Raw genomic sequence first — 24,674 nt, forward strand, 5'->3', positions numbered from 1 at the left:
AGATTAATGGACTAAAATATATTTATATAGTATCAATCACACTCATAAATATAATATCAATATAAAAAAAGATTGTAAGAAAAAGCATTTTGCATATTTTGGGGTAATGTAAAATAGATAAGGGCAATTATGCGCCTTTTGTTAATCGTTTTACGCAGTTCTATGCCAATCTCATCATTGCTTTAAAATAAATGCCTAAATAAAAAGAAGTTCTGTTGTAGTATGCGAAATTTATAAATTTAAATAATTTTAAACACATATACGTACACTAGCCAAAACTTGTTGAGAATAAAAAAGTTTCTGTAATTGTAGAAATCTATTATGCTCTTATAACAATTGTGGGAAACGTACATTGGAACGTTAAAGTTAATACAAATATTTACCTTTCCAAATTTTTATTGTTCAGTTTTCGAAAAAGTTCAATAACAATGGCTTCAGGAATAACAAAAATCCAAGTTTTGTCGCTTTACAAATCGTTGATAAAAGAATCAAAGAAATTTGCCAATTATAACTTCAGGTATAAAATTCACAATTACAAAATAATTGCATAACCTCAAAACTTCTATATCAATTCCAATTTATTTATTTTAATTTAATTTAGAATATTTTATGAGTACTCTAAAAATTAACATAACTAAGGTTATATTACCACCCAAGTATAGACTGTTTGTTTCAAAAGTACTATTACAAAATATTTGTTCGTTTCCAGTACTTCGAGACAATTTTCCATATTTTCTAACTTAAAGTAAAAGCCTTGCAGTTTGCAGAACCCACAACAAACTCAGCCGGCATACATTTCGTTACACTGTTATGTTGTGTACTCACCATTGACATATTTTTCCAGATCTTACGCCTTGCGAAGAGTTCGAGACGCATTTAGAGAGAGTAAATCAATCACTGATCCAAAACTGCTGAAAAAAGAGTTTGAATATGGCAAAGAGAACCTGGAAATTATCAAACGTCAGGTATATATTTTTTTACCTATATTTATGACCTACAGATGCCCCATGGTTTCACCTGCGTAGTTCCCATTCCTGTGGGAATATGGTGATAAAATATGACACTCGGAAATAACGTGGCTTTCCACAGGTAAAATAATTTTTAAAATCTGTTCAGAGTAGATGCAGTTTCACCCACCTTAACCCCATACTTGTGAGAAAAGTGGCCTATTATATCTTTTTAATATGTCTGCTCGCTGTCAAATAATAATTAGAAAGATTTTGTTAAGAGTGGATATGACAATAGTCCAGCTGCGAGAGCAATTGACCCATGAGCTAAGAGTAAGCTCTGAATATAAATACTATTGTAAATAAATTCATTCAAATATTCCTATTTCTGGGAGGCTAAAACCTCTCAGCACATGGCATATTTCCAATATCCCAACTCCTGGTTGATAATTTTTACTGAAAACATCTCAGAAGCAAAGCTCAGTATCAAATATCGACATTAAAAATCTTGTCATTTTATCATGGTATCATTTTCAAGTCTAATCCAGAACTAACCCAAGACCTTGCAATCTGAAGCCGTACAAGCAAACCGCTGGATCAAGAAGGCAGTCAAAAGTAAAGTTACCACTGATCATTTAGCTTGACTCAAGATTCCCATTTGGTCAATGATTGTATACTATTAGATATATTATGTGCCTACAAAATCACAGCAAAAAGTGATCCCAATTTAGCTACTCCACTGACACACACATGCACAACTTTGTTACACATACACATAAGTTTTTACACTTCCTGAACACACAACTCTGCATTATAGACAATATTTAGGTATTATTTGTTTAAATAACTTTCATTGTTTACTATGCAACTAAATGAAATTAAGACTTTTGACATGCTAGTGACATATCTAACAGTAAAAATCTTTGCATTTGGTATACATGATAACCAAATCAGTAAACCATTGAAATCTTAATTCATTTAGGTAAAATTGTTTTTTTTTTCAGGTGATAGTAGGAGACATGTACCAGACTGAAAAGCTTGTGATAGAAAATGTGCGATAGAAAAATATTCCTTAGATACAAAATATTTACAGCATGTCATATGTATAAGACTTCAATTTAATACAGCAAGATGTAACCAGTCAAGGAATATGTCACTTTTTCAAATATGAATGATCTGTAATCTATATTAGTTCTATAATAATATGGCTGCTTATTCAACTGAATCACATTTTTTCACTGGCTTAAATTGTATTTTGAATTCATTCCTAAATTCATAGCACCCATTTTTAAAATAGTGCAGTGCTGAATAAATTCAGCACTGCACTATTATAACTAGTATATTTAAAAATTACACTTTGAAAATTTTTAAATAAATTATAATATAATTTATTGTTGTTGAAATTATGGTATTTAATGTGTTGAGTTTATCTCTAGATGTAAGATCATCTCACTGGCTTTTGTACACTGCCATTGTGTTGTACCCAGTGTTTGTTTTTTATTTGTTAAATTAAAAAATAATAAATGTAACCTACCTCTTATAATTATTATGGTTAGTACTTGTGTACTAGGTTCACGAATAAAATAGTATTAAACGTAATACATAGTTTGTTTTATTTTTATTTACTATCCTTGTTTGTTTCTGTTGGGTAAGTGAAGATGAAAACCATCCTATATGTGTAAGAAACTATAAAGGATACTTTATGCCGCGAAAATTAAATCAGAGAGCCTAGTGGTAGTTTGATACCGTTACTATCGTGTCAACGTAAACGCAAATTTCTATGGAATTGAAACAGCGCCATCTAGTGGCACTACTGCACAACTGTTTCAATTCCATATAAGTTCGCGTTTACGTTAACGCGATAGTAACAGTATGAAAATACTGAAAACTCCCACTAGGGACACTGAAGGGGGTGAAACAAGGGTTGAAACTTTGTATGGAAATTCCGTCATTTTTTAAGTAATATTTGTAAAAATTGTTATGTACCTACCTACTACCAAAAAAATCTAAAAACAATGTCATTTAAGATTTTTCAAGATTCAACCCCTAGGTAAAAAAGGGGTTGAAATTTTTCAATATAAATACTTTGAGTTATAGTTGTAAAATGATTAGTATAGAGAGAAAATATAAATAGAGAGGGGTTAAAAATTTACAATGATTCCACGCGGACGAAGTCGCGGGTGTCCGCTAGTAGTTAATAACGTTGGTTTATAATACAGTCAAGTTATTATATTTAAGTCAATAAAAACCCGTTTCATAATTAATTTATTGGTAACATTTATTACTTTACAGTATGGCGCTGTCTTCAAGGGAAACTCTGTCCAGCTCGGCCGACACCAGCCGGTTGAAATGTTTCTTCTTCTCTTCTTTGTGGTGTCTTTTGTGACTCTTGCCCTGTAGGAAAAATAAACGAACTTATTACTATGTAGGTAACCACTCCATCTTTTCGTGTGCATTTTAAGCAATAAAATATCACGTGTCTCAATCGGTGAAGGAAAACATCGTGAGGAAACCTGCATACCAGAGAATTATCTTAATTCTCTGCGTGTGTGAAGTCTGCCTATCCGCAACCGGCCAGCGTGGTGGACTAATGGCCTTACCCCTCTCATTCTGAGAGGAGACTCGAGCTCAGCAGTGAGCCGAATATGGGTTGATGACGACGACTATGTAGGTACCCTTACCATAAACGGCGAACACACTGTGTAGCTTGTGTTTGTGTTGCCTAGGAAGCGTTGTCATTACGTCATCGGGATCGTAACGGAAGATCTTTCGGGCGTCTAGATCTACAATCGGCGTTGTGATTGGGGTTGTAGTCCCAAACCTCGATTACTGTTGGTTGGGGTGGGTGGCGGCTCTTTCAAAATAAGTTTTCGATGCCTGTTTCATATATTGGGCTATTGAAGGGAGATCTAGGTCTCTATGTAAGTCGTTATTGCGTACAAACCACGGAGCGTCCGTGGGAAGGACCTGGAGGGGTTTCATTCCCAATGTATTATTACTCTATGGGTTTCAGAGTCTCTTTTGGGTGCTGGGCAAACATTAAACTAGCGTAGGTCATTAATGGACAGATGTAGGTTCTAAAGAATTATCTTGCAGGGAAAACCTTGGAGAGAAAGCAATGAGCAGTTTGTTGATATCTACCTATCAGTGACGTGCATTTCATACATGCATGAAAGCACTGATGTGAGGGTATGTGATAAAATAAATATGTGATGTAAGTTGCCAGTTGAAATAAAGTTAGTACAAGCTCAATGTTTTGTTAATTCTTATTTGCTGTTTCCTTAATGCTTATTAGATGCTTTTTCTTTATCTTTTTCTAGTGCATACCCTGATCGACAACTACTGCTACATATAGGACGTGTTCTTTGCTGGTTGAAGTGTTGTTCTGTTTATAAGGCGATGGTTTTCTGCACACCATTGGGTAGGTGGTCATCGTCCGTCCGTCAATTATTAAAAAAACTTCTAGGTACCTTTCGCTTCTTCTTGTGCGAGTGTTTCTTATGTTTCTTGTCTTCCTCCGATACGTCGTGGGATTTGCGTCGGTTCTCCACCGGCGCCACGTACGTTAGCGGCGAGTCCACTGGCTCCTGCAATTGAGATGTTTTTAGGGTTCCGTACATCTAACTGACTCGTTGGATCAGTGGTTAACCTGTGTGGTTTCAGATTACGAGGTACTTGGTTCGAATCCTGGGTCGGGCTATGCGAGATATTGAGCTTTTCTAACTTCTAAGAAATTTTCAGTTAAAATTCTCAGAGTTGAAAATTGGTGATGTTACATCCCCGTACCTCTTCGAGAAGTTGGTCCCGATCAATTATTATTAACAAGTGCTAGTGGGTTTTTGTTTTTTTTTATTCATTACGCCCTTGACTGCAATCTCACCTGATAGTAAGTGATGCAATATAAGATGAAATTGAGCTAGCTTGTTAGGAGGAGAAAAGAAATACATCACCTCTTTCGGTTTCTACAGGACATCGTACCGGAGCCCTAAATCGCTTGGCGTACGTCTTTGCCGGTAGAGTTGTAATTAGCCACGGCCGAAGCCTCCCACCAGACCTGGACCAAATTAAGAAAACCTCAATCGACCCAGCCGGGGATCGAACCCAGGACCTCCGTCTTGTAAATCCACCACGCATACCACTGCACCACGGTCGTCAATTTTTTAACATTATCAAAGTTAACATTATCGCCTTAAGCCCACCAATCTGCTTTGGAGTAGCGCGGTGGCTCTAAGCTCCATATCCCCTCTCCTATAAGAAGGCCTGGTCCTGGTAAAATAGGCTGATACTGATGTGGCACTTATAGCTTGGCAAGTTCGTTCGTAACACTACCGATGGTCCGCGAGGGCCGGGAGGGGGGTAGACATGCCCTGCGCGCATTACTGCATACCCGCATAGCCCCGTCGAGTGTCATTAACGAACTTTCAAGCTATAGTGGCTCTAGAGCAAGTTATCTGTACAACATACCTTGAGTCCAGGGCTCCTCCTCAGGAGGCTGTTGCTGGCATCGCTGAAGTATCCGTTGAGGGCATCATCAGCGCCCGCCGGCTTCTCGCTCGAGGGCGCGCTGCGGAGGTACTGGCTGCCGCGACCCTTCACTGAGAACCTGGGGAATGGTGCATCATCAGCAGCTGAGTCATTGGGTTCCGTACCCAAACGGTAAAACGAGACCTTTTTATCGAGTAAATCCTCAGACCAATTATTGTATAGGACCTGCTTCGCTAGACGTTACTTTTCTGTCAAAGTATATGATCAACGATCTAATGCGATTATAAAAACTGTCTCTATTGAATCAATGTTATATAGTTGTAATCGTGTGCATCGGTTAAAGAGCTCTGTAAAAAATATATTTTTTTGTAATTGAATGGTGTAAAAAACGGGCAAAATCTAAGCTCGTTTTTCTCAAAAAATGGCAGACAATTTTGTTCGTGACTATGAGTGCGATACAGGTCCTGCTATAATTGGTCTGAGAGTAAAACGGGGACAATTACGACACCGCACCTGTCCGTCCATCCGTCCGTCTGTCATGGCTGTATCTGATAAACCGTGACAGTAACACAGTGATTTTTTTTTAGATAGAAAGAAAAGAAATCAATACAAATATTTAAGAGGCTTTCATACAACAAAAACGTGATTTTTGCTCGATATTGATATATGATTCGATCATTAACGGTTAGACTCTTGAAATATTTACAGAATATTGTGTTATATTATTATTAACTTGTAAATAATTGTTAATTGTAAAAAAAATAATTGTTTCACCGGCTCACAATACAACAAACGTCTAAAAAAACATTTTTTAACGGTTTTTTTGAATACTGGTACAGCACACTTCGTGCTCGATTAGGACTCGCACTTGACCGTTTTTTTGTTGCAAATTATCCACGTATTCTTCTTCAATTATAGGTAATAGGAGTAGGTGCAAAAAGCATAGCAGCAATCTCTGCAGTTCTAGTGAGCCCAGTCTCTTGGTCTGCAGAAGTTCTATATTACAACAAGTATCCAAAACTGGTCTAGAAGGATCCTACCAAAAAGTAGCGGAGACGAGGGGAGTGTTGACATGTTGAAGGAACTCCAACAAACAAACATAACTAATTTACTGAAAACTCTGATCTAACTTTAGGTTCTCATATGTACCTACCTACTTACATATGAGAACCTATAGTTTTTTTACTTCTTTTTAGAAAGGAACTTTCGTATCTAAATAAAATAGCTTCAAATGAATATGAAACCTTTTATAATTTTCAGTGTCAGCGCTTATTTTCTTTTCCTTGTCTGATTCTTCTTCTTCGTGCACCTGATCGTTCGACTTCTGATGTTTCTTCGGTGCTTCTCCGTCAGATCTAAAAATGTTAAATTAAAGTCACTAAAATGTTGATCAAGTCCTGAGTAGGTAGGTACTAGGTACCTATCTAGATCAGACTTAAAAAAAGTAAAAGGCTCAAGAAAATATCAACCATTAAAGAAGTATTTGTAACTCGCAGACGCCCCGCGGTTACACAGGCTTACTCGTAGTTCTCGTTCCCGTACGAATATGGGAATAAAATATACCTAATACACCCTACATATTTGACCATAGGCGAAGTGAAAGAACTTTTAAAATCGGTCGTGTAATTAAATCGTAACAAAAAATAAAATGCCTACCTCTTTCTCTATCTCAAAAGCTCTGTCAGAGGATACCACAATTTGTTATTAACTTTCTAAGGGGGTCTTCTGTGAGACTCGGTATACGGCTTAGGGGGACGTTCGGGCTGATTACGTTTGTGGGTTAGGTGTAAAATCCTGTGATTGTGGTTGCTCTGCTCACTTAAAGAAACCCATTCAGGTTGTAAGGAGAACGAAAGCTAGAATGGTAACAGGCAGGTACTAAAGTCCTCACACTCTTTCAGCGCTGCTAAGCTCATTGTTGTTGCTGTCTTGCTTGTTGTGGACCTTCTCGCTCATCCTCTGCACCACGCTCTCGATGTCTCGCATGCGGTTGCCGATGGCGTCCACCAGCGCTTGCAGACCTGATGGTTTCTCCTTCTTATCCGCATAAGCCTGGAGGTGGAGTCAGAGTAATAGTTGATGGGACACGCAAATGGTCCTCCTAAACCTAACTAAAGCGTCAACTTGTCAAGCGACAAAGACGGAACGGGGACTCACCCTCGGGTTTTGAGCGTGTTCTATGTCCATGGAGGGATCGTGTACGGTCCACTGGCTTTGGGGTATTTCTGTCCATGTAGTCTGCAACAAATATAATGTACCTACTATAAATATATGAATAAGCTTACGCTTGTCTAGTATTCCTGATAGCAGTGATGAAGTCTATGTTGGAGCGCGCTGTACTAGAAGATGCCTACGGCATTTTCACATATCATCATTTGTTTTTGTTCGTCAATTATATCAATGAATATAAGAAGTAAAAGCACTAACTTTAGTGCTATACCTACAGGTATGTAGGTATGTACTTCCTGCTCGCGTGTTTTCTGTTTTAGAGCCTCAATAGCTCAACGGTAAGAGCGGTCGGACTCATCACCGAGGGGTGGTGGTTCGATCCCCGCCCCGTTGGTCTATTGTCGTACCCACTACTATTACAGTCTTTCCCGACTAGTTGGAGGGTAATGGGAATATTGGTCATATTTAAAAAATATGGCAAATATTCTTTTAAAAAAAAAAAAAAACGGATTTGGATTCTATCAGAGCATATACTTTTTGCCTATATAAACTAATAATCAAATATTTCCTCTATAAAATTAGTAGGTACCTATTGATAGTAAGTATAAAGGACTTACTTTTTCATTAGCAGGCAAGTCATCTAGCTCTATGTCAATATGCTCCTCTTCGTTCGTATCAGCGTCGTTGGGAGTTGGGAGTTGGGTGTTTGACTTCTTGTGTCTAGAACGAGATAATCCAGTCAAGTTAGGTCGAAAATTAGGGGCGATTGAATGTAGAATATTAAAAGTTAACCTGGAGTATTCATTCTTTTTCTTCTTCTCGTCATTTGGCGTCGATAAAGCTATCTGAAAATAAGAACACAACATATCTATTGTAAACAGATTGGAAATAAGATGCATTGAAGTGTTTAGACTGCGCCGTTTTGGATTATGAGGTTATTCTGAGTATACCTTAGTTCTGGGTCTGAGCTATAATGTATTAAGCTTTTATTTCACCCAAGAAATTGTCAGTAGCTTCTAGCTGCTCAGTATCGAGATGTTGTTGGAATTAACAAGTCGCCTTGGAGAGCATGAGGTTCCGTCCTTCAGTTTCCTTTAAAGTACGTTTCACTCTAGCTTCTGATTGAAACGTGGTTTATCGTATCACATCAGTCATCAGATTGTTTAAAAAAGAATTACATTTGTTTTATAACCCTAATGATACATTACATATTTTATTTCTTTAGAACAATCGAACTTTACCACGATGTCAGGCGCAGCCACGGCTCGCGCGACACCGTCGTCGCAGTCGGTGGTCGGAGAGGACTTCTTGGACGCCCTCAATACTTCGTCTCTCTCTGTCTCTCGCTGCAACTCGTAAACAGGACCTTGTTCAGCGTTTCTGTTACAGAAAATGTTTAATCAAAGATTATAATAGAAAATCGTTGTGGTTAAAAATCTTTGGAACTAAATTAGTTTACGTTGGGAACCAAAAACGAGAGGAGTGGACTTACTTATTCTTAAAATCATTTTCGGGTGGAGGCTTCTTCATCTTGTACATGTGGCTCCAGGGCGCTGCGGGTAGCGTCTCCCAGGGCTGCCCTAGCACCCGCGTCCACACCTCGCCCCTCACCACCACCAAGCAACTGTGACAACAGCGTTTATTTATATAATAATCATATATATTAACCAAGAAGGACGAGCGTTTTCGACCTATCAAGAAGGCCATCTCTCTTGATAAGTGGAAAACGATCGCCTATAAACAGAGCAACTCTTCGCAAGCATGCAAGAAATTCGTCCCACAAAGTGACTAACAACAGGCCATAAAAATCACATTAATACGATCAGTCCCATCTTATGCATCATTGATAATAATCATCAATCAGGCATGATTGCAGGCTAGTAAAATCGTATTGCCCACAAAAAAACCCTTTAAGTATTATATGGTGTGAATTTTACAAATAAAGATTCAGATTATTGAATAAGTCACTTTCAGAAAATGGAAGCCTTTTCATTACCGTTAGAGTTAATTCATATTCCTGCCCATTCAATTTTATAGAAAGTCAATGACAGAAAAGTTAGCTTGGTATGGATATATATGATGCGGAGGGATGAAAGCCACATGAAGAATGTTAAAATTGCAAGTGGAAGGGCACAAGAGGAGAGGGAGGCTAAAGAAGATGGTTGGAGAGTCTGAAAGAGGACATGCGTATAAAAGATGATAGATGATAAGTTGACGAATGATAGAAGATAAGGTGAAGGAGATGATGATGTCTATTGTATCAGTTACCGTAGTCTGGTGCAGCAGAAAGGGAACTGCATGTTGGTGTCCTCCACCACCTCCTCGCACTCGATGGCTGACTCTGGCGCTTCCACGCGCTTGCACCTGCGCCAAACACGTAATTCTGTAAGCTATTGTAACTATCAACTACATCACTTTTTACGTCCGATAACATATCAAGTGTTCTGTTGTATAACAAGCAATGTATGTCTCAATATAGTGACAACTGACAGGTATCCTAAGGCAACGATAGTCAATCGTGAGTCGTATCGTATACTCAATATACCAATGGACTACTGCAGGATTGCTGGAAAAAGTTCTCCTACATGGACTTCTATATACCACGATCTGAGCCACCTGCGTCCAGCGACTCCGTTTGACTCAGTAGATGTCGTCAGTCCACCTGGTGCGTGATCGAAGTTCCAACTTCTTGGGACTTCAACATCCATCGGCTGGGGCGGGGGTCGGTGTAGACATCGGTCGACTCACCCCACAGTGTATATGGCCAAGTTCCGTCCGCCGGGCTGGCAGCGGTGTCGGGTGCAGGAGTACGAGTCGGGCCACTCGGAGTACGCCTCGTGCCGCTCCATTGTGCGGGGGTCCGTGCAGACTGGGGGCAAACAGTTCATTTTTGAAGTAAAACTGCTTTATGCACGTTTAACTTGGGAAGTAACCTGGTAAATGCGTTACGAAACGTGTAATCGAAATGTTATACCGTTAAGTACGTACGTACCATAAGGTTAAGTATTGAAAGCGCCATCTGTAGTAACACTGTTAAACTACGACGCAATACAAGTAAGCCTAGCGCCCAATCCGTTTATTCTTGTAACGGAATAATTGTGAAGTAGCTAGTAGGAGCTTGTGCTTGTAAAGTAAAGCTAGTCCGACACGAGAGATGGCGCTACTAATTGCTACTAATATTTAAGTTTCTCTTTCATGTGTAATTTTATTTTTGAAGAAAGTTTTACTTCAGCCATGTGGTCTAAAGAAATTTTAGTAAATACCAGATTAGGGCAACACACGCAGCTACAAAATACAAACATGAAGTAAGTGTAGCATAGCGTATATGTAATATGTATATAGCGTAGCAGTAGGTAACTGGCGCCTATACGCCTAAATACGCCTACGAGTAGCTTCAGGAAAAGGCCTTATTCGCCTTGACCAGATTACAATTCGATACAACTGGGTAAATACACTGTATGGTGGCCTACATTTGTACTGTAAGTACTGTACGAATTATAAAAATTATTTTACTCACATTGATCTTTGTAATTATTGTTATCTGTAGCCGCGCCCACCACTGCAGAAACTAAACTAAATAACCCGTAAATAAAGCACATAATTAATTATTTTATTTAATCTTGCTCTGCTTGCTAACTCCCTCGCTTACTGGCTTGCTGGCTCGCTTGCTTAGTTAACGATGAAGTCTCAAATGCTGAAGTTCAAAGAAACAATCTAATCTTTTAGCACAATGTTTGATTTACGACTAGGTACAGTCAGAGAGAAAATAATAGATCTTAATTCTCTGCAAATAATAAAACTGTTAGGCATTTATTCTGTTTGCGTGTTGTGTTAATGTCCTTATCATATTATTATTTCCTTACCATATATTCGATTCAATCATCATCAACATCATCATCATCATCATCGTCATCAATCATCAGTAACACAAAAGTCATTTTAACGCTTAACTAAATAATGCCATATACTTAGGTATATTTTTCGAAACGATTTTTTTTACTATAATACGACTAGCTGACGCCGCGCGGTTTTACCCGCGTGGTTTACGTTCCCGTAGGAATACGGGGATAATATATAGCCTATAGCCTTCCTCGATAAATAGGCTATCTAACACTGAAAGATTTTTTCAAATCGGACCAGTAGTTCCTGAGATTAGCGCTTTCAATCAATCAAACAAACAAACAAACAAACTCTTCAGCTTAATAATATTAGTATAGATGCAAAACTTAGATTTAAAAATCTTGAAAATTTTCAGTAAATGTCATTAAATATAAGCTTCCGATACTTCAGAATAAAAACTAGATACTTACATACATTAGTATTCAAAATGCTAAACACATTGGAGTTTTGGAGCTATAACCCTCCTGGAAGGCAATGCTATAATCTTTAGGCCAAATAAGCATCAGTTTTTAGGTAACGTTAATGATGACAGTGTGTTAGAGCCCTTAGAGTGTCAGTTGTTTAAATTCATTGTTCTACGTTTTATGTTTTTTAACATCAACGAAATAAATTTTCTTCCCGACTGTACCTACATAAAACATTAAAACCGATTTATTTACAAACACAGCACATTTGTACATCCGTTTTTCAGTTATTATTCAAAAGACTACCAAAAATTGCCACGATTTTGTGCTTTTATTGAAAATTCATATCCATTTTAAAAAACATTCACGATGCACTTAAAGTTACAAGGTCAGAGTTTTTTATATTTGATGAAAGCTACGACGTAACGATTTGCAAACAGCCCAGGCATTACACACACAAATTGGATACATTTTCTTTTGTCATATCGTTATCATAATCATCATCATCATCATCATCATCGTCATCATCATCATCATCATCATCATCATCATCGTCATCATCATCATCATCATCATCATCATCATCGTCATCATCATCATCATCGTTCGATTTAGATCGTATGGCCTCCAGTCTCCATACGATTTTAAAAGGATTTCTAAACAGCACGGTCTTGACTTTGAGCCACGTGCATCCAGCACATCCCTGCAACGCCATAATGTCATACCATCCTAGTAGAGGGGTAAACCAACATTGCGCTTACGGGGTCACTATTCCAAATCGGCATCTCAACATCCATCGGCTTTTCAAACCTTTTTTTTTTATAAAAGAATATTAGACATATCTTTTTATAATATGACCAATATTCTCATTCCCCTTCAACTAGTCGGGAAATACTGTGCTAGGAGTGGGTACGACAATAGACCAACGGGGCGGGGATCGAACAACCACCCCTCGGTGATGAGTCCAACCGCTCTTACCGTTGAGCTATTGAGGCTACTACTCGTATTGTTGTCTGCCTTCAGCAACTTCATCTTCAGCTTCGCGATCATTGGCGTATCTAGGATTATTTCCTAGGGTAGGCCCGGCCCCTGACATGCCGCTGAGTAGAGTCAGCACCGGACACTCAATATAGAAATATCGTCTTCTACGTTCGGCTGTATGTATGTTTCTTTGTATATTTGGTATTATAGCGTCCATCATAGAATTTTAATCGGTAGTCCAGAATTCAGGGTAGGCACTGGACCATTCTAGGGTGGGCACGGCCCCCCTACCCCCGCTATATACGCTTATGTTCGCGATACGTTGAGTTATGTCGATAACTTTTGTTCTCCTGCTGATTACTGATTCTGATGATGCGAATTTCTGATACGGTCACGCAGAGATACTCCGAGTGGACTTCGCTCTATCGCCCTGAGTGAATTTGACCCTTCATACGAGAGCTATAGATAGTCGTTTTTGGTAGGAAAAATCCAAACAAACCTAATCCTAAGGAAAGAGACCGCGTACTTCTGGTTATCCGATAGAAGCATGTATGAACGATGGGATATATTTTTGAGATAATAATGAATGTACAATATACATGGATATGTACATGGGTGCCATAAAAGATTACAAAAGCAAGCAGATAAGACGATTAATTTTATTAGGTTGAACAGAGATTGAGTTATGGGATAGATAAAAAAGTTGAATTATTTTATCTATTGCCTAATGTCAGGGTCACATCTCTACAATGAACTGTGTAATCTAATCTACAAAGTATTGTTATAGGCTATTGTATACGTTTAACAAAATTCGATCGTGGTAAGTTACCACCCATGCACTTCTAGCCGTGTTGCATATCGGTTCTCTTTCTAAATTCTATATCGATAGGTCACTGATCAAGCCATAAATTGTATGTGTCATGCGCATATCTATTTTTTTTCATTAAGCGACTGTAATTTTAGCGTTAGCAATTTTCATTTGTAAAACATAATTGTAAAATTGGATAGATTTATAACACTGCTAGAGCAGCTGATCCCTGAAGGTAATTGTACAAGAAGCCAGATGATTTAGCGTTGCAGTACGTGCGATATACCAGAGACATGTTTTATCCAACGCCAAGTAAGCCCATCTAAGATGGAAGCTGGCTTAATTGGAAGAAGTAAAAGTTTATTTTACCCATAGCTCCGTCGGTTTCTACGCAGCATCAGCTTCATATTATTATTTTTATTATTATTTATTTATTATTAATTAGTACGGACAAATCCAATTACACTAATTAAAAACTCGTAACATCATAGCGCTAAATCGGCGGTTCGTCTTTGTCAGCATACTGCTTACTATACACAGCCGATGACTAGACCAATATAAGAAATATAAAACCCTAAATTCGGATCATTTTCGGAAATCGTTCTAATAGTAAACCACCAGATAGGTCGCCAAACTTGTGAAACAACCACAATGATGGAAAACAGGGGTGTGATTCTGCTATTTTATACTCGTCGATGTAATATTCGCTTATAACAAGTTTTATTAGAATTTGATGTTTATTTCAATGGGATACCAAAAATTAAATGTAAGGGATGTCACATCGCTGTAACTTTACAGAATACAGGATTGCAAAAATCTCGTTTTTCTTCTGAGGTGACGAACCGGAGGCTCTACAGCTATTGACGATACTCGTATCTATAATACATTGTTGTTACAAACAAATCTCTGCCCTAGACGCCTCCTGGGTCATGACGTGACCCCATTACGACTCTCTGTATAGATATCTATATAAAAATGATATCAAAAACTTGAATAGCCATTAAAGTAAAGCTCAGTCAGTTGTTCTTGCGCTTGCGTTCAAAATGGCCGCGTTCGACATTTGTTTATTTCTGTGTTTATTCGTAAGTACATACATTTGTTTATGCTTACTTTAGTTTTCATGAACAGAAATATATACTTTTTGAATATTTATTTATTTAGACACGCCAGCAATTATATGGAATCAAAATAATAAACATAATTTAAGCAAAGTTATGAAATCAGATTTATAACATTAACAATTATTATCAATAACTGGTATGTATCACTTAAAATAATAAAAACAAACAGTTGTTACTAGACGGAATTTACGGAAGATGATAGTACCGTAAAAAATCAAAAAATTGCAGCACAAATTGCAAACGATAATGAAAACAAAATGTCATTGGCATTGAAGGTGATTTCAATAGGAAGTTCAACACATTTCCAGCCCCCTCAGTGCACCCCCTACCCCGTAGCGGATTTTTTTCATATTTTCAGAGGAAAGTGGCTATTGTTAGCGAATATCCAACGAACCCAAAGAGTCAATGTCATCAAGAGTCAAGACTCAACAAATATCCCCTCTACTATATGTCTACTCTACGTACATTTCCCTAAGCCTAGTCGATCTCATTTGGATGCCATTTCAGGTATACCCGAGGACTATAAATTGCAGTCAAAGAAAAATAAAGCCTTTTCATTAGATATTCATAATAAAAAAATCCAATCATCTTAGTCAAAATTAGATACGAATCTCGGAATTTGATACCCAGCTGAATATTTGTTTAAACTTGTATTTTGGCATTGTAAAAGTTGTCTCAAAACTTGCGCATGGTAATGTGGTAATATGGTGTGGGTATATCGTCTATTTAAAGAGGATAAAGGCAAATAAAAGTCGATATTTTTGCAAATCCTATTAATATTAAAAACGCTAAAGTTAAAGAGTAACAAACATCCAGATAATGTTTGTTACTCTTTAACGCCGCAGCTATTGAACCAATTTGGCTAAAATTTGAAATGAAAATTGTTTTTACTCTATTTTTCATCCCAGAAAAAATCCATGGTTCCCGAGGGATTTGTGAAAAACTGAACTGAAGTCGCGGGCATCCGCTAGTATATTCTAATTTCATAAGGAATTTTCGCTATTTTTTTTCGCGTTTTGTACTACTATTTTAGGCAACTTTTGTTTCAAAATGCTCTAACCGCACGCGCTCAGAACTCTATCTCAAAAACGAAAAAAATCAACGCATAAAGAAATCGAAAACAAAAGTTATAGAGGCTAGGCTAGGATTTAGAAGTTACATTTTGCACTAACAGACGTCCTGCAGTTCCACCCGCGTATTTTACATTCCCATGGGAATACGGAAATGAAATATAGCCTACGTTTTTTTTATTCTTTAGTTAGCCCTTGACTACAATCTCACCTGATAGTAAGTGATGATGCAATCTAAGAAAATCCACACCCATTTCTACACGACATCGTACCGGAACACTAAATCGCTTTGCGGTACGTCTTTGCCGATAGGGTGTTAACTAGGAGCGGCCGATTCCTCCCACCAGACCTGGGCCAATTATTAAGAAAACCTCAATCGACCCATCGGAGATCGAACCTACCTCCTTCTTGTCTAAATCCACCGCGCATACCTCTGGGCCACGAAGGCTCTAATGATGTAAGACTTTTTTAATCTATGAAGTAGCTTTAGAGTTATATCGTTACAAACAAGCAAACAAATGTTACCTCTTTATAATACTTGCCTAGTAATTTTTATAGGTATCTATCTATATATACAATTTTATTATGTTTAGTTTACTGAATTCCCTCTTGTGCAAGCTTTCGAGATAGTGTTTATGTCAACAAACATAAACTTGAGTAGGTACCTGCCTCAATTATTGTGTTATTTGCAACGTATAATTATAAAAGGTCTGTTGAACTAGTTCGTTAACCTTAGGCTTAATACACATGAACCTACGACAAACAGACGATAATATCATCATCAATATCTATAAATAAAATTGAAGTGTCCGTCTGTGATTTCAAGTAACTGTATTTTCCCAAGTGCTAAGTTATTTACACGAAACCATACCACAACTATGCTGTCTGTCTGTTTGATTGCTAATGGCTCTAAAAATGGTTCGATTCTAAATCGATTTTAACGGGACTTTCACTGGAAGATAGAGTAGGTTATGGTGCGACATAGATGCTACTTTATATCTATAAAAAATCCATGGTTCCAAGATTTGTGTAAAACTGAATTTCACTTGGATGAAGTTCAGTTCAGAGTTCAGTTCATTGTTAGGCAGCGTGAACACCGTCACGCTGCCAGTCGCGTTAGTGATTTTGTGCAATATTACTTTTAATTGCAATTAATGATAATGTTTTGTGTTGTAATAATTGATCATAAATTGTTAAGTGTGGGCATGGATAACATGACGGGCAGGGGAGGTGAGTATTAATGAATTCTAAAGGGATCCATTAAACCTTCCACCTGTTCGAGGTGTTTCCTCTACCACAAAATGATGGTCACTGTCGCTGCTATCCATCACGTCATACATAGCAACAGTTTCAACTGTAGACAGGTACTCGATATTTTGTCGTTCGTGTGATGTCTCCCTTATATAGTTATCACTTGTTTGTATATTTTTCAGACGGCAGCGCGCGCGGCGACTGTGCCGACGTACGAAATGAACGACGGGCGGCAAATACCGGCGGTGGCGTTGGGCACGTACCTTGGATTTGATAAGGTAGGCTACCTCACCTTACCCTGGACACAGAGGTTCTATAGCTATTTGTGAGCAAGCTCGTTGGGGGAAGTACTCCCATCATAACTACTTTTGCAAAGCAGATATATTCTGACCTAAAGGGTCCTGGTGTAATTACAGGTCCATGAAGCTTACAGGTCCATGAGCTCAGGTTGTGATGATGCAATTTAAGGTGGAAGCGGGCTAACTTGTTAGGAGGAGGATGAAATCCACACCCTTTTCGTACCGGAAAGCTAAATCGCTTGGTGGTACGTCTTTGCCGGTGGTTACTAGCCACGGCCCAAGCCTCTCACCAGCCAGACCTGGATGAATTAAGAAAACCTCAATCGGCCCAGCCGGGGATCGTATCCAGGACCTCCGTCTTGTAATGCCAACGTGGACGGATGGCCTTTTGTAGGACGTGTTCAAGTTGCATGCCCTGGGAGGTGTTGCTCTGTTTATAATCGATGGTTTTCCACTTACCATCAGATGTGCCATCTGTTTGGTCTGTCAATTATTACCATAAATACATCATAGACTAACCCTCAAGCTATGTCAAATAGATTGTAAATAATTTCTATTGAGAGCCCGCATGCTATAAAGCAATTTTTTTCTAAAATCATCATTATATTATGTAGGTAGAATTCTGTAGATCAATAATTAAATGTAAGCAGGAATTCTCTGAACCCTTTATTAAAACTGCTTATCCAAGTTATCAACAAGTAAACCGACAAAAAGACAGCTAAGCTATTCTGTAATGGACCCACCGCACACTTCACGACAAAGTGACAATATTCACATGAACGATATTCTTTGCTCAAAACGCCCGAAACATTCGCAATTTTTTTTTTATTATTATTTACCAGTTAGCCCTTGACTACAATCTCACCTGATGGTAAGTGATGATGCAGTCTAAGATGGAAGCGGGCTAACTTGTTAGGAGGAGGATGAAAATCTACACTCCTTTTCGGTTTCTACACGACATCGTACCGGAATGCTAAAACGCTTGGCGGTACGTCTTTGTCGGTAGGGTGGTAAATAGCCACGGCCTAAGCCTCCCACCAGCCAGACCTGGACCAATTAAGAAAATCTCAATCTGCCCAACCGGGGATCGAACCCAGGACCTCCGTTTTGTTAATCCACTGCACATACCACTGCGCCACGGAGGCCGTCAAAAATGTTAAAAAAAAAATGAACCAAAAATGTTGGTAGATATTTGACTAAATAATTACGATAATCTGAAATTAGTTCTCTCGTATCAGGGTCACCAGGCAGGTGACAGGGTTGACAAAATTCCACGGACCCACGGTCTGATAGACCCCCAGTCCGAACCTGTGAATTCAGAAGTAATGTAACATTAAAAACAGCCGAACCTACAACCTGCTCCTTTTTAGAAGTCGGTTAAAAAACACATGTTTTTTTGATCCTCCTCCGATGAATTTACCATTTGCGAGTTACATTTTCGACATCTGAGGAACATGACAATAGCCCAAGCCTTCCTTCTTATAGAAGAGAGAATAAATTATTATTTGGATGGATCGGAAGTAAAACCCCTAAAAATGATAACTTTTTCAGAACGGTGCAGTAAAATCCCAAGACAACCTACTCAGGGATGTGATCCTGCAGGCCATAGACGTGGGCTACCGACACTTCGACACCGCCTCCATCTACAGCACGGAGCAGGAGATCGGGCAGGCGGTCAGGATGAAGGTGGAGGAGGGCACTGTCACCAGAGAGGAGATCTTTATTACCAGCAAGGTAAATGCGGAGATCCGAGAACAAAAGTCACCGCAGTAGCTCAACGAGTCGCAAAACTGCAATGGCTCTAGGCAGAGCACATTACTGTTCATTTCATCGTTTGTTTGTAAGCTTTTGAAACATCAAGTTTCATTATCTGTAAACACTCTACCATCGGCTCAGAAGGCAGGTCCTCCAGGGCAGGAGAAGAACCAGGCAATGAACTCAAAAAATATTGTATTAAAATCAATATTCTTTAGGTACACTATTCGTTTTCGTTACATATGATTATAACATAAATAGTTCGAAACCCTGATGGATGATCGAACCCAAAGTGTTGGAATGTCGAGTCGAGAGAGTTGGAGTCGTCCATCAGTCAGTATGGTCAACCCGTTACTAGGTGGACCTACGACATCATTGCTGGAAGCAAGATCAAGACCGTACTTTTTATAAACCCTTACAAAAGGTTTACGTCCAGCGATGGACTTTCAATGGTTGAGAATGATGCGGTTGTCATGTTTTATTGTAGCTATGGAACACACAGCACAGAAGAGAAGAAGTAGTGAAGGCGGTGAGGGACTCTTTGACCAAGTTCGGACTGGACTACATAGATCTCTACCTCATGCACTGGCCTATTGGACTAAATGTAAGTTAAACGACGAATACTTTCTGACAAAGCTGGTCGTGGATGTACTACCGCTTTGAATTTTTAATAATTTTTGCTACCAAGCAGCAACTTGTATTCCGGTATAAAGAGTTATCTCTGGTGTTGAGCTTTCGATCATGACATCGATGTTTTTCGAATATCGATTGTCGATCGATTGTCGATCCCTATCTCTAATATAATTATATCTACATACTTAATGTTATAAAGAGGTAAAGTTTGTAACATTCTTTGTAAGGGGTAATCTTTGGAACTACTGGAAACTACTGAATAAACTTTAATGAAACTTGGCACGATTTCAGATTACAATACGTACAACGGTTACATGGCTATAGAATACTTTTTGTCGCGAAAATTAAAAAAGAAGTGGATGAAACAGGGGTTGAAAGTTTATATGAAAAGTCCTTCACTTTTCAAGTTACATTTGTAAAAATTGTTATGTGTACTACCAGAAAAATACTAAAAATAATGTCATTCAAGATTTTTTTTATTCCACCCCCAAAGGGTTAAAAAAATGGTTGAAGTTTTAAAATCGACGATGACGAATCGACCCTACTGGTATGTGTTATATTCCAGGAAGACTACTCGTATTCCGACGTGGACTATTTGGACACCTGGCGTGGGATGGAAGACGCCCAGCAGCTGGGGCTTGTGAGGTCCATCGGGCTCTCCAACTTCAACAGGAAGCAGCTGGAAAGGGTCATCAAAGAGGGCAGTGTTAAGCCAGCTGTGTTACAAATAGAGGTGGGTATAAAACATTTCAAACGGTGAAGGAAAAACATCGTGAGGTAACCTGCATAAAAGAGAATTTTCCTAATTCTGTGTGAAATTTGCCAATCCGCATTGGGCTAGCGTAGTGGACTATTGGCCTAAACCCTCTCATTCTGAGAGGAGATTCGTGCTCAGCTGTGAGCCGAATATGGGTTGATAATGATGATGATGATGATAAAACATTTTCCTTATACCGACTTCAAAAAGGAGGAATTTTCTCAGTTCGCGGATCACTTCGTCGTTCATGAACCGATTTTGGTAATTCTTTTTTTTTGTTGGAAAAGAGGGTTTCAAGGGTGGTACGGTGATAAGGTGTAAAACCAATCTGATGATGGGATTCTGGAAAAATCGAGCGGAACTTTCTGATCAGAAGACACATAATTATACTGATGGTATTTATCATGAAAAAAATTGTGATTTTGAAGTCAGCTAAATTTTTTATGTTATTAAAATATTATGTTCAAAAATGTGTTGAACATCGCCCCCCCCCCCCCTCCCTTCCCTCCCCCATTCCCGTGGGAATCACCTCTATCAGCGTATTTTAACGGCTTTCTACAGTTCCTGGCCTCCATCCTTGTAGGAGATGCGATATGGACATAGAGATAAAGAATACCCTGGACCTCGTGATCTAAAGCTAAATAGGCTAACCACTGTACCAACGAGGCTATTTTTTCCCCCGTAGGAATACAGGTATAATATATAGCCTAGATAGGTATGCTATTGGGTGACAATATTATCAGATCTCTGAATTTTGTTTTAGCAGGATGACGGAGCATTGATTACAGATATACCTAGACATGACTTCTAACACCTGATAAATCTGATATCTTCAGATACTTAAATGATCTATGGTTCAGATCATAGATTATGGATAGGTCTCGCTCTGGTCTGATTCGAATGTTAATGATAATGATTCGACATAACATAGTGTCCAATGCTCAATGCATGGGGGCGTTAGACCATGAATTGATCAGTTTGAAGGCGGTACCAAGTTAGTAATGTATTCATTTAAGCCGTTTAAATCATAAAGATTTAGGATTTTCAGACAGTTCTTTCAGAAACGGCTTTAATTAGTCACAGCACTACATTGGTACCGCCTTTTTTGATCGCACTGAGCTAACTGTTAAGGTAACACATACGATGTTATTTTCGCTGTTTAGTTTAGTAAAAACACTTTTTATTATTTTGAAGTCGGTTGTATTTGTTTTTTTAATTTTTTAACAATAAAATTTAACCTACTTCAAAATCACTTTCTGATCACTTTGAAGGTGGTGCCAAGCCAGTGACGTTAAATTATTTTGTTAAAATATTTTTAAGAAATTAAATATCACGTGTCTCAAACGGTGAAGGAAAAACATCGTGAGGAAACCTACATACCAGAGAATTTTCTTAATTCTCTGCGTGTGTGAAGTCTGCTAATCCGCATCGGGCCAGCGTGGTGAACTTTGTCCTAACCCCTCATTCTGAGAGGAGACTCGAGCTCAGCAGTAAGCTGAAAATGGGTTGATAATGATGATGATATGCCTCTATAATCGGAACCTTCCAGATTCACCCACAACTCATCCAAACCTCGCTGGTGAACTACGCGCAGTCGCAAGGCGTGGTGGTGATGGGTTTCAGCCCCTTCGGCTCGCTGGTGAAGAGGTTCGGGGTCGACTTCCCCGGCCCCAAGCTTGACGACCCCACGCTGAGCGCCATTGCGAAGAAGTACGGCAAGACAACCCCGCAAGTCGTTTTGAGATGGATCGTAAGTTTTAAATATGTTATTAATAGTTTCATGATGGTCTTAGAGTTATTAACGGTATTAAACCAATGATAATTTTATACTATAGATCGGTTATGTCCCTAAAAATTCACCGCAAAAAGTCATCCGAACAATAGGCTACAAAACTGAGAGCACACATGCACAATTTTGTCTTTAATTCCATTATTTTTTTATATATAAAATAGACGATAGTAAATATTGTAGACGAAATTTAGGTATTATTTGTTTTAATAACGGTTTTTGTTGACCACAACTAACATTGAGATGTGGAAATTTCCTCTTATAAGCGCTTCATTTTTCATGACCTACTAACACATCTAACAGTATTTAACATCATTGTATTCAACGATGTTTGGAATCTAAAAATTTAAAAATACGCTTGGTCTTCTAGTAAACTTAAGATAGATAGGACTTAGCATAGACCAAAAGATTTTTCATTCAGCTATTAGAGTGCTTTAAAAAACCCATATAAAAAAGAAGCGTTAACATGACACCTACAGCCTGACTCGGTAGTTAATTTTCATCACGTGTGATTCATTCGCATCTAATGATGAAAAATGAGGCACTCAAAAGAGGAAATTTCCACATCTCAATGTTACTCGTGGTCAACAACAAACGTTATTTAAATAAATAATACCTAAATATCGTCTGCAATGTCGAGTTGTGTGTTCAGCAAGTTTAAAAACTATAAACTTAAATAAATAATGGAATTAAAGACAAAATTGTGCATGAGTGCGCTCATTTGGATCACTATTTGCGGTGATTTTGTAGGAACGTAACCGATCTATAGTATAAAATTATCATTGAACAGATCTACATGATAAATGGAATGAATGGTAGGTATTTAGGTAGCTCAATAGGTAGGTACGTTCGGATATGAAGTCCCCTGAGCGTAAATATGCGTACTTGAAACTTGAAACCTGCAAAAGATAATTTAAATGATTTTATGATTCGAATTTCAAGAAAAAAGAAATTCGGGATTCCGAAATTTGAACCACGGCGATCTCAATTCCTGTATTGCCTTTTAAACTAGAGAAACGGCAACAAATTTCACTTAAGACACAATTTCATTATATTTTTGGTGCACACATGTGAAGTGTGTGTATAAGACAAACACATGCGCACTTTTATTAACGTAATTAGGTATGTTGTTATCATTGCAGGTGGAAAGAAACATTATACCGATACCAAAGACTGTGAAGTACTCCCGTCTCAAGGAGAACATTAACATTTTCGATTTTGAGCTGAACGAAGAAGAAATGCAGAAAATAAACGAATTCGACGATGAAACTCGCTACACCTTACCTTCGTTCTGGCAATCACATCCATATTATCCTTTCGATAAGATCGATAATCCTGTGCGAAATCCTTTTGCTAGATCATAGACAAAGTACCATAGATAACAATTTATCACAGGATATGTATTTTCATAAACTACACTTCTTCTCTACTAGAGCTACATAAATTGAAGAATTCAAACTAAACCCCTTCATCAGTGTTTGTACCCGACTGCATTATATTTATATTTACATAACTTTCAAGTTTCAACTAATTCATCATCATCATCATGTCAGCCGATGGACGTCCACTGCAGGACATTGGTCTTTTGTTGGGACTTCCAAACATCACGATCCTGAGCCGCCTGCATCCAGCGGATCCCTGGGACTCGCTTGATGTCCTCGTTAGTCCACCTGGTAGAAAACACAGCGGTCTCTTCGACTAACATCCGTACATAACATCTATGCGGGGTCGCCATTCCAGCACCTAGGGATACCAACGTCCAACAGTTCTTCGAACTGTTGGACCCCACCAATGGAATGTGCCCCACCCATTGCCACTTCGGTTTTGCAACTCGTTGAGCTATATTGGTGACTTTGGTTCTTCTGTGGATCTCGTCATTTCCAATACGATCACGAGATACTCTGAGTAACCTTCGTACTAGGTTCCTTCATTGTTAGTTGTAGATAATAGGTAGTGCAAACCACTATAACCGATAAAAATGCAGGCATTTGTCTATAGCAGGTATACTGTACATAAAGATATTAATATATTTTAAAATAAGTTTATATTATTATGATTATACATTATCGGTAATGACTAAATTCCCAGTGATCCATAAAAGGTATGCAGTACTTATAAAGAGTCAAGACTGATTGTATGTAACATGTAATTAATTAAATAAATTATGGAGGAAGATTCCAAAATAAATAATTATTCTTTTATTTTTTTTGTTTTTTTTTTAAAGAATATTTGCCATATTTTATAATATGACCAATATTCCCATTCCCCTCCAACTAGTCAGAAAAGACTGTGCTAGGAGTGGGTA

General features: G+C 38.3%; 3 protein-coding genes across 3 annotated transcripts; 2 read left to right on the forward strand and 1 right to left on the reverse strand.

Moving 5' to 3' along the window:
* Nucleotides 1-335: 335 nt before the first annotated feature.
* LOC112043824 (LYR motif-containing protein 4B) lies at nucleotides 336-2,546 on the forward strand. Its single transcript, XM_024079425.2, has 3 exons — nucleotides 336-517; nucleotides 845-965; nucleotides 1,952-2,546. The coding sequence occupies exons 1-3, from the start codon at nucleotides 429-431 to the stop codon at nucleotides 2,006-2,008; spliced, it is 267 nt and encodes an 88-aa protein (XP_023935193.1). The 5' UTR covers nucleotides 336-428; the 3' UTR covers nucleotides 2,009-2,546.
* Nucleotides 2,547-3,233: 687 nt separating this feature from the next.
* LOC112043876 (uncharacterized) lies at nucleotides 3,234-11,200 on the reverse strand. The gene is made up of 12 exons (XM_052887040.1): nucleotides 11,119-11,200; nucleotides 10,350-10,470; nucleotides 9,870-9,965; nucleotides 9,094-9,225; nucleotides 8,843-8,981; nucleotides 8,219-8,446; nucleotides 7,575-7,670; nucleotides 7,324-7,466; nucleotides 6,677-6,799; nucleotides 5,412-5,550; nucleotides 4,418-4,534; nucleotides 3,234-3,341 (listed from the first exon to the last, which is right to left on the reverse strand). The coding sequence occupies exons 1-12, from the start codon at nucleotides 11,198-11,200 to the stop codon at nucleotides 3,234-3,236; spliced, it is 1,524 nt and encodes a 507-aa protein (XP_052743000.1).
* A 3,511-nt stretch (nucleotides 11,201-14,711) lies between these two features.
* LOC112043881 (aldo-keto reductase AKR2E4) lies at nucleotides 14,712-24,570 on the forward strand. The gene is made up of 7 exons (XM_024079545.2): nucleotides 14,712-14,776; nucleotides 17,319-17,414; nucleotides 18,987-19,169; nucleotides 19,678-19,794; nucleotides 20,389-20,556; nucleotides 22,130-22,330; nucleotides 23,512-24,570. The coding sequence occupies exons 1-7, from the start codon at nucleotides 14,738-14,740 to the stop codon at nucleotides 23,731-23,733; spliced, it is 1,026 nt and encodes a 341-aa protein (XP_023935313.1). The 5' UTR covers nucleotides 14,712-14,737; the 3' UTR covers nucleotides 23,734-24,570.
* The last annotated feature ends 104 nt before the right edge of the window (nucleotides 24,571-24,674 follow it).

Source organism: Bicyclus anynana, chromosome 18, assembly GCF_947172395.1.
Source record: "Bicyclus anynana chromosome 18, ilBicAnyn1.1, whole genome shotgun sequence".
In the NCBI taxonomy this organism is placed as follows: domain Eukaryota; kingdom Metazoa; phylum Arthropoda; class Insecta; order Lepidoptera; family Nymphalidae; genus Bicyclus; species Bicyclus anynana.

What these genes read in the sequence shown, in the direction of transcription:
- LOC112043876 (XM_052887040.1), bottom strand. Translation starts at nt 11,200, where the DNA reads ATGTGCTTTATTTACGGGTTATTTAGTTTAGTTTCTGCAGTGGTGGGC. An exon ending in TTGGCCATATACACTGTGGG is followed by an intron (nt 9,966 to 10,349) that starts GTGAGTCGACCG and finishes TGTTTGGCGCAG; the next exon opens with GTGCAAGCGCGTGGAAGCGC. An exon ending in CGAGGGTGAGTCCCCGTTCC is followed by an intron (nt 7,467 to 7,574) that starts GTCTTTGTCGCT and finishes GCGGATAAGAAG; the next exon opens with GAGAAACCATCAGGTCTGCA.
- LOC112043824 (XM_024079425.2), top strand. Translation starts at nt 429, where the DNA reads ATGGCTTCAGGAATAACAAAAATCCAAGTTTTGTCGCTTTACAAATCG. An exon ending in TTTGCCAATTATAACTTCAG is followed by an intron (nt 518 to 844) that starts GTATAAAATTCA and finishes ATATTTTTCCAG; the next exon opens with ATCTTACGCCTTGCGAAGAG. An exon ending in TGGAAATTATCAAACGTCAG is followed by an intron (nt 966 to 1,951) that starts GTATATATTTTT and finishes TTTTTTTTTCAG; the next exon opens with GTGATAGTAGGAGACATGTA.
- LOC112043881 (XM_024079545.2), top strand. Translation starts at nt 14,738, where the DNA reads ATGGCCGCGTTCGACATTTGTTTATTTCTGTGTTTATTC. An exon ending in GTTTATTTCTGTGTTTATTC is followed by an intron (nt 14,777 to 17,318) that starts GTAAGTACATAC and finishes TATATTTTTCAG; the next exon opens with ACGGCAGCGCGCGCGGCGAC. An exon ending in CGTACCTTGGATTTGATAAG is followed by an intron (nt 17,415 to 18,986) that starts GTAGGCTACCTC and finishes TAACTTTTTCAG; the next exon opens with AACGGTGCAGTAAAATCCCA.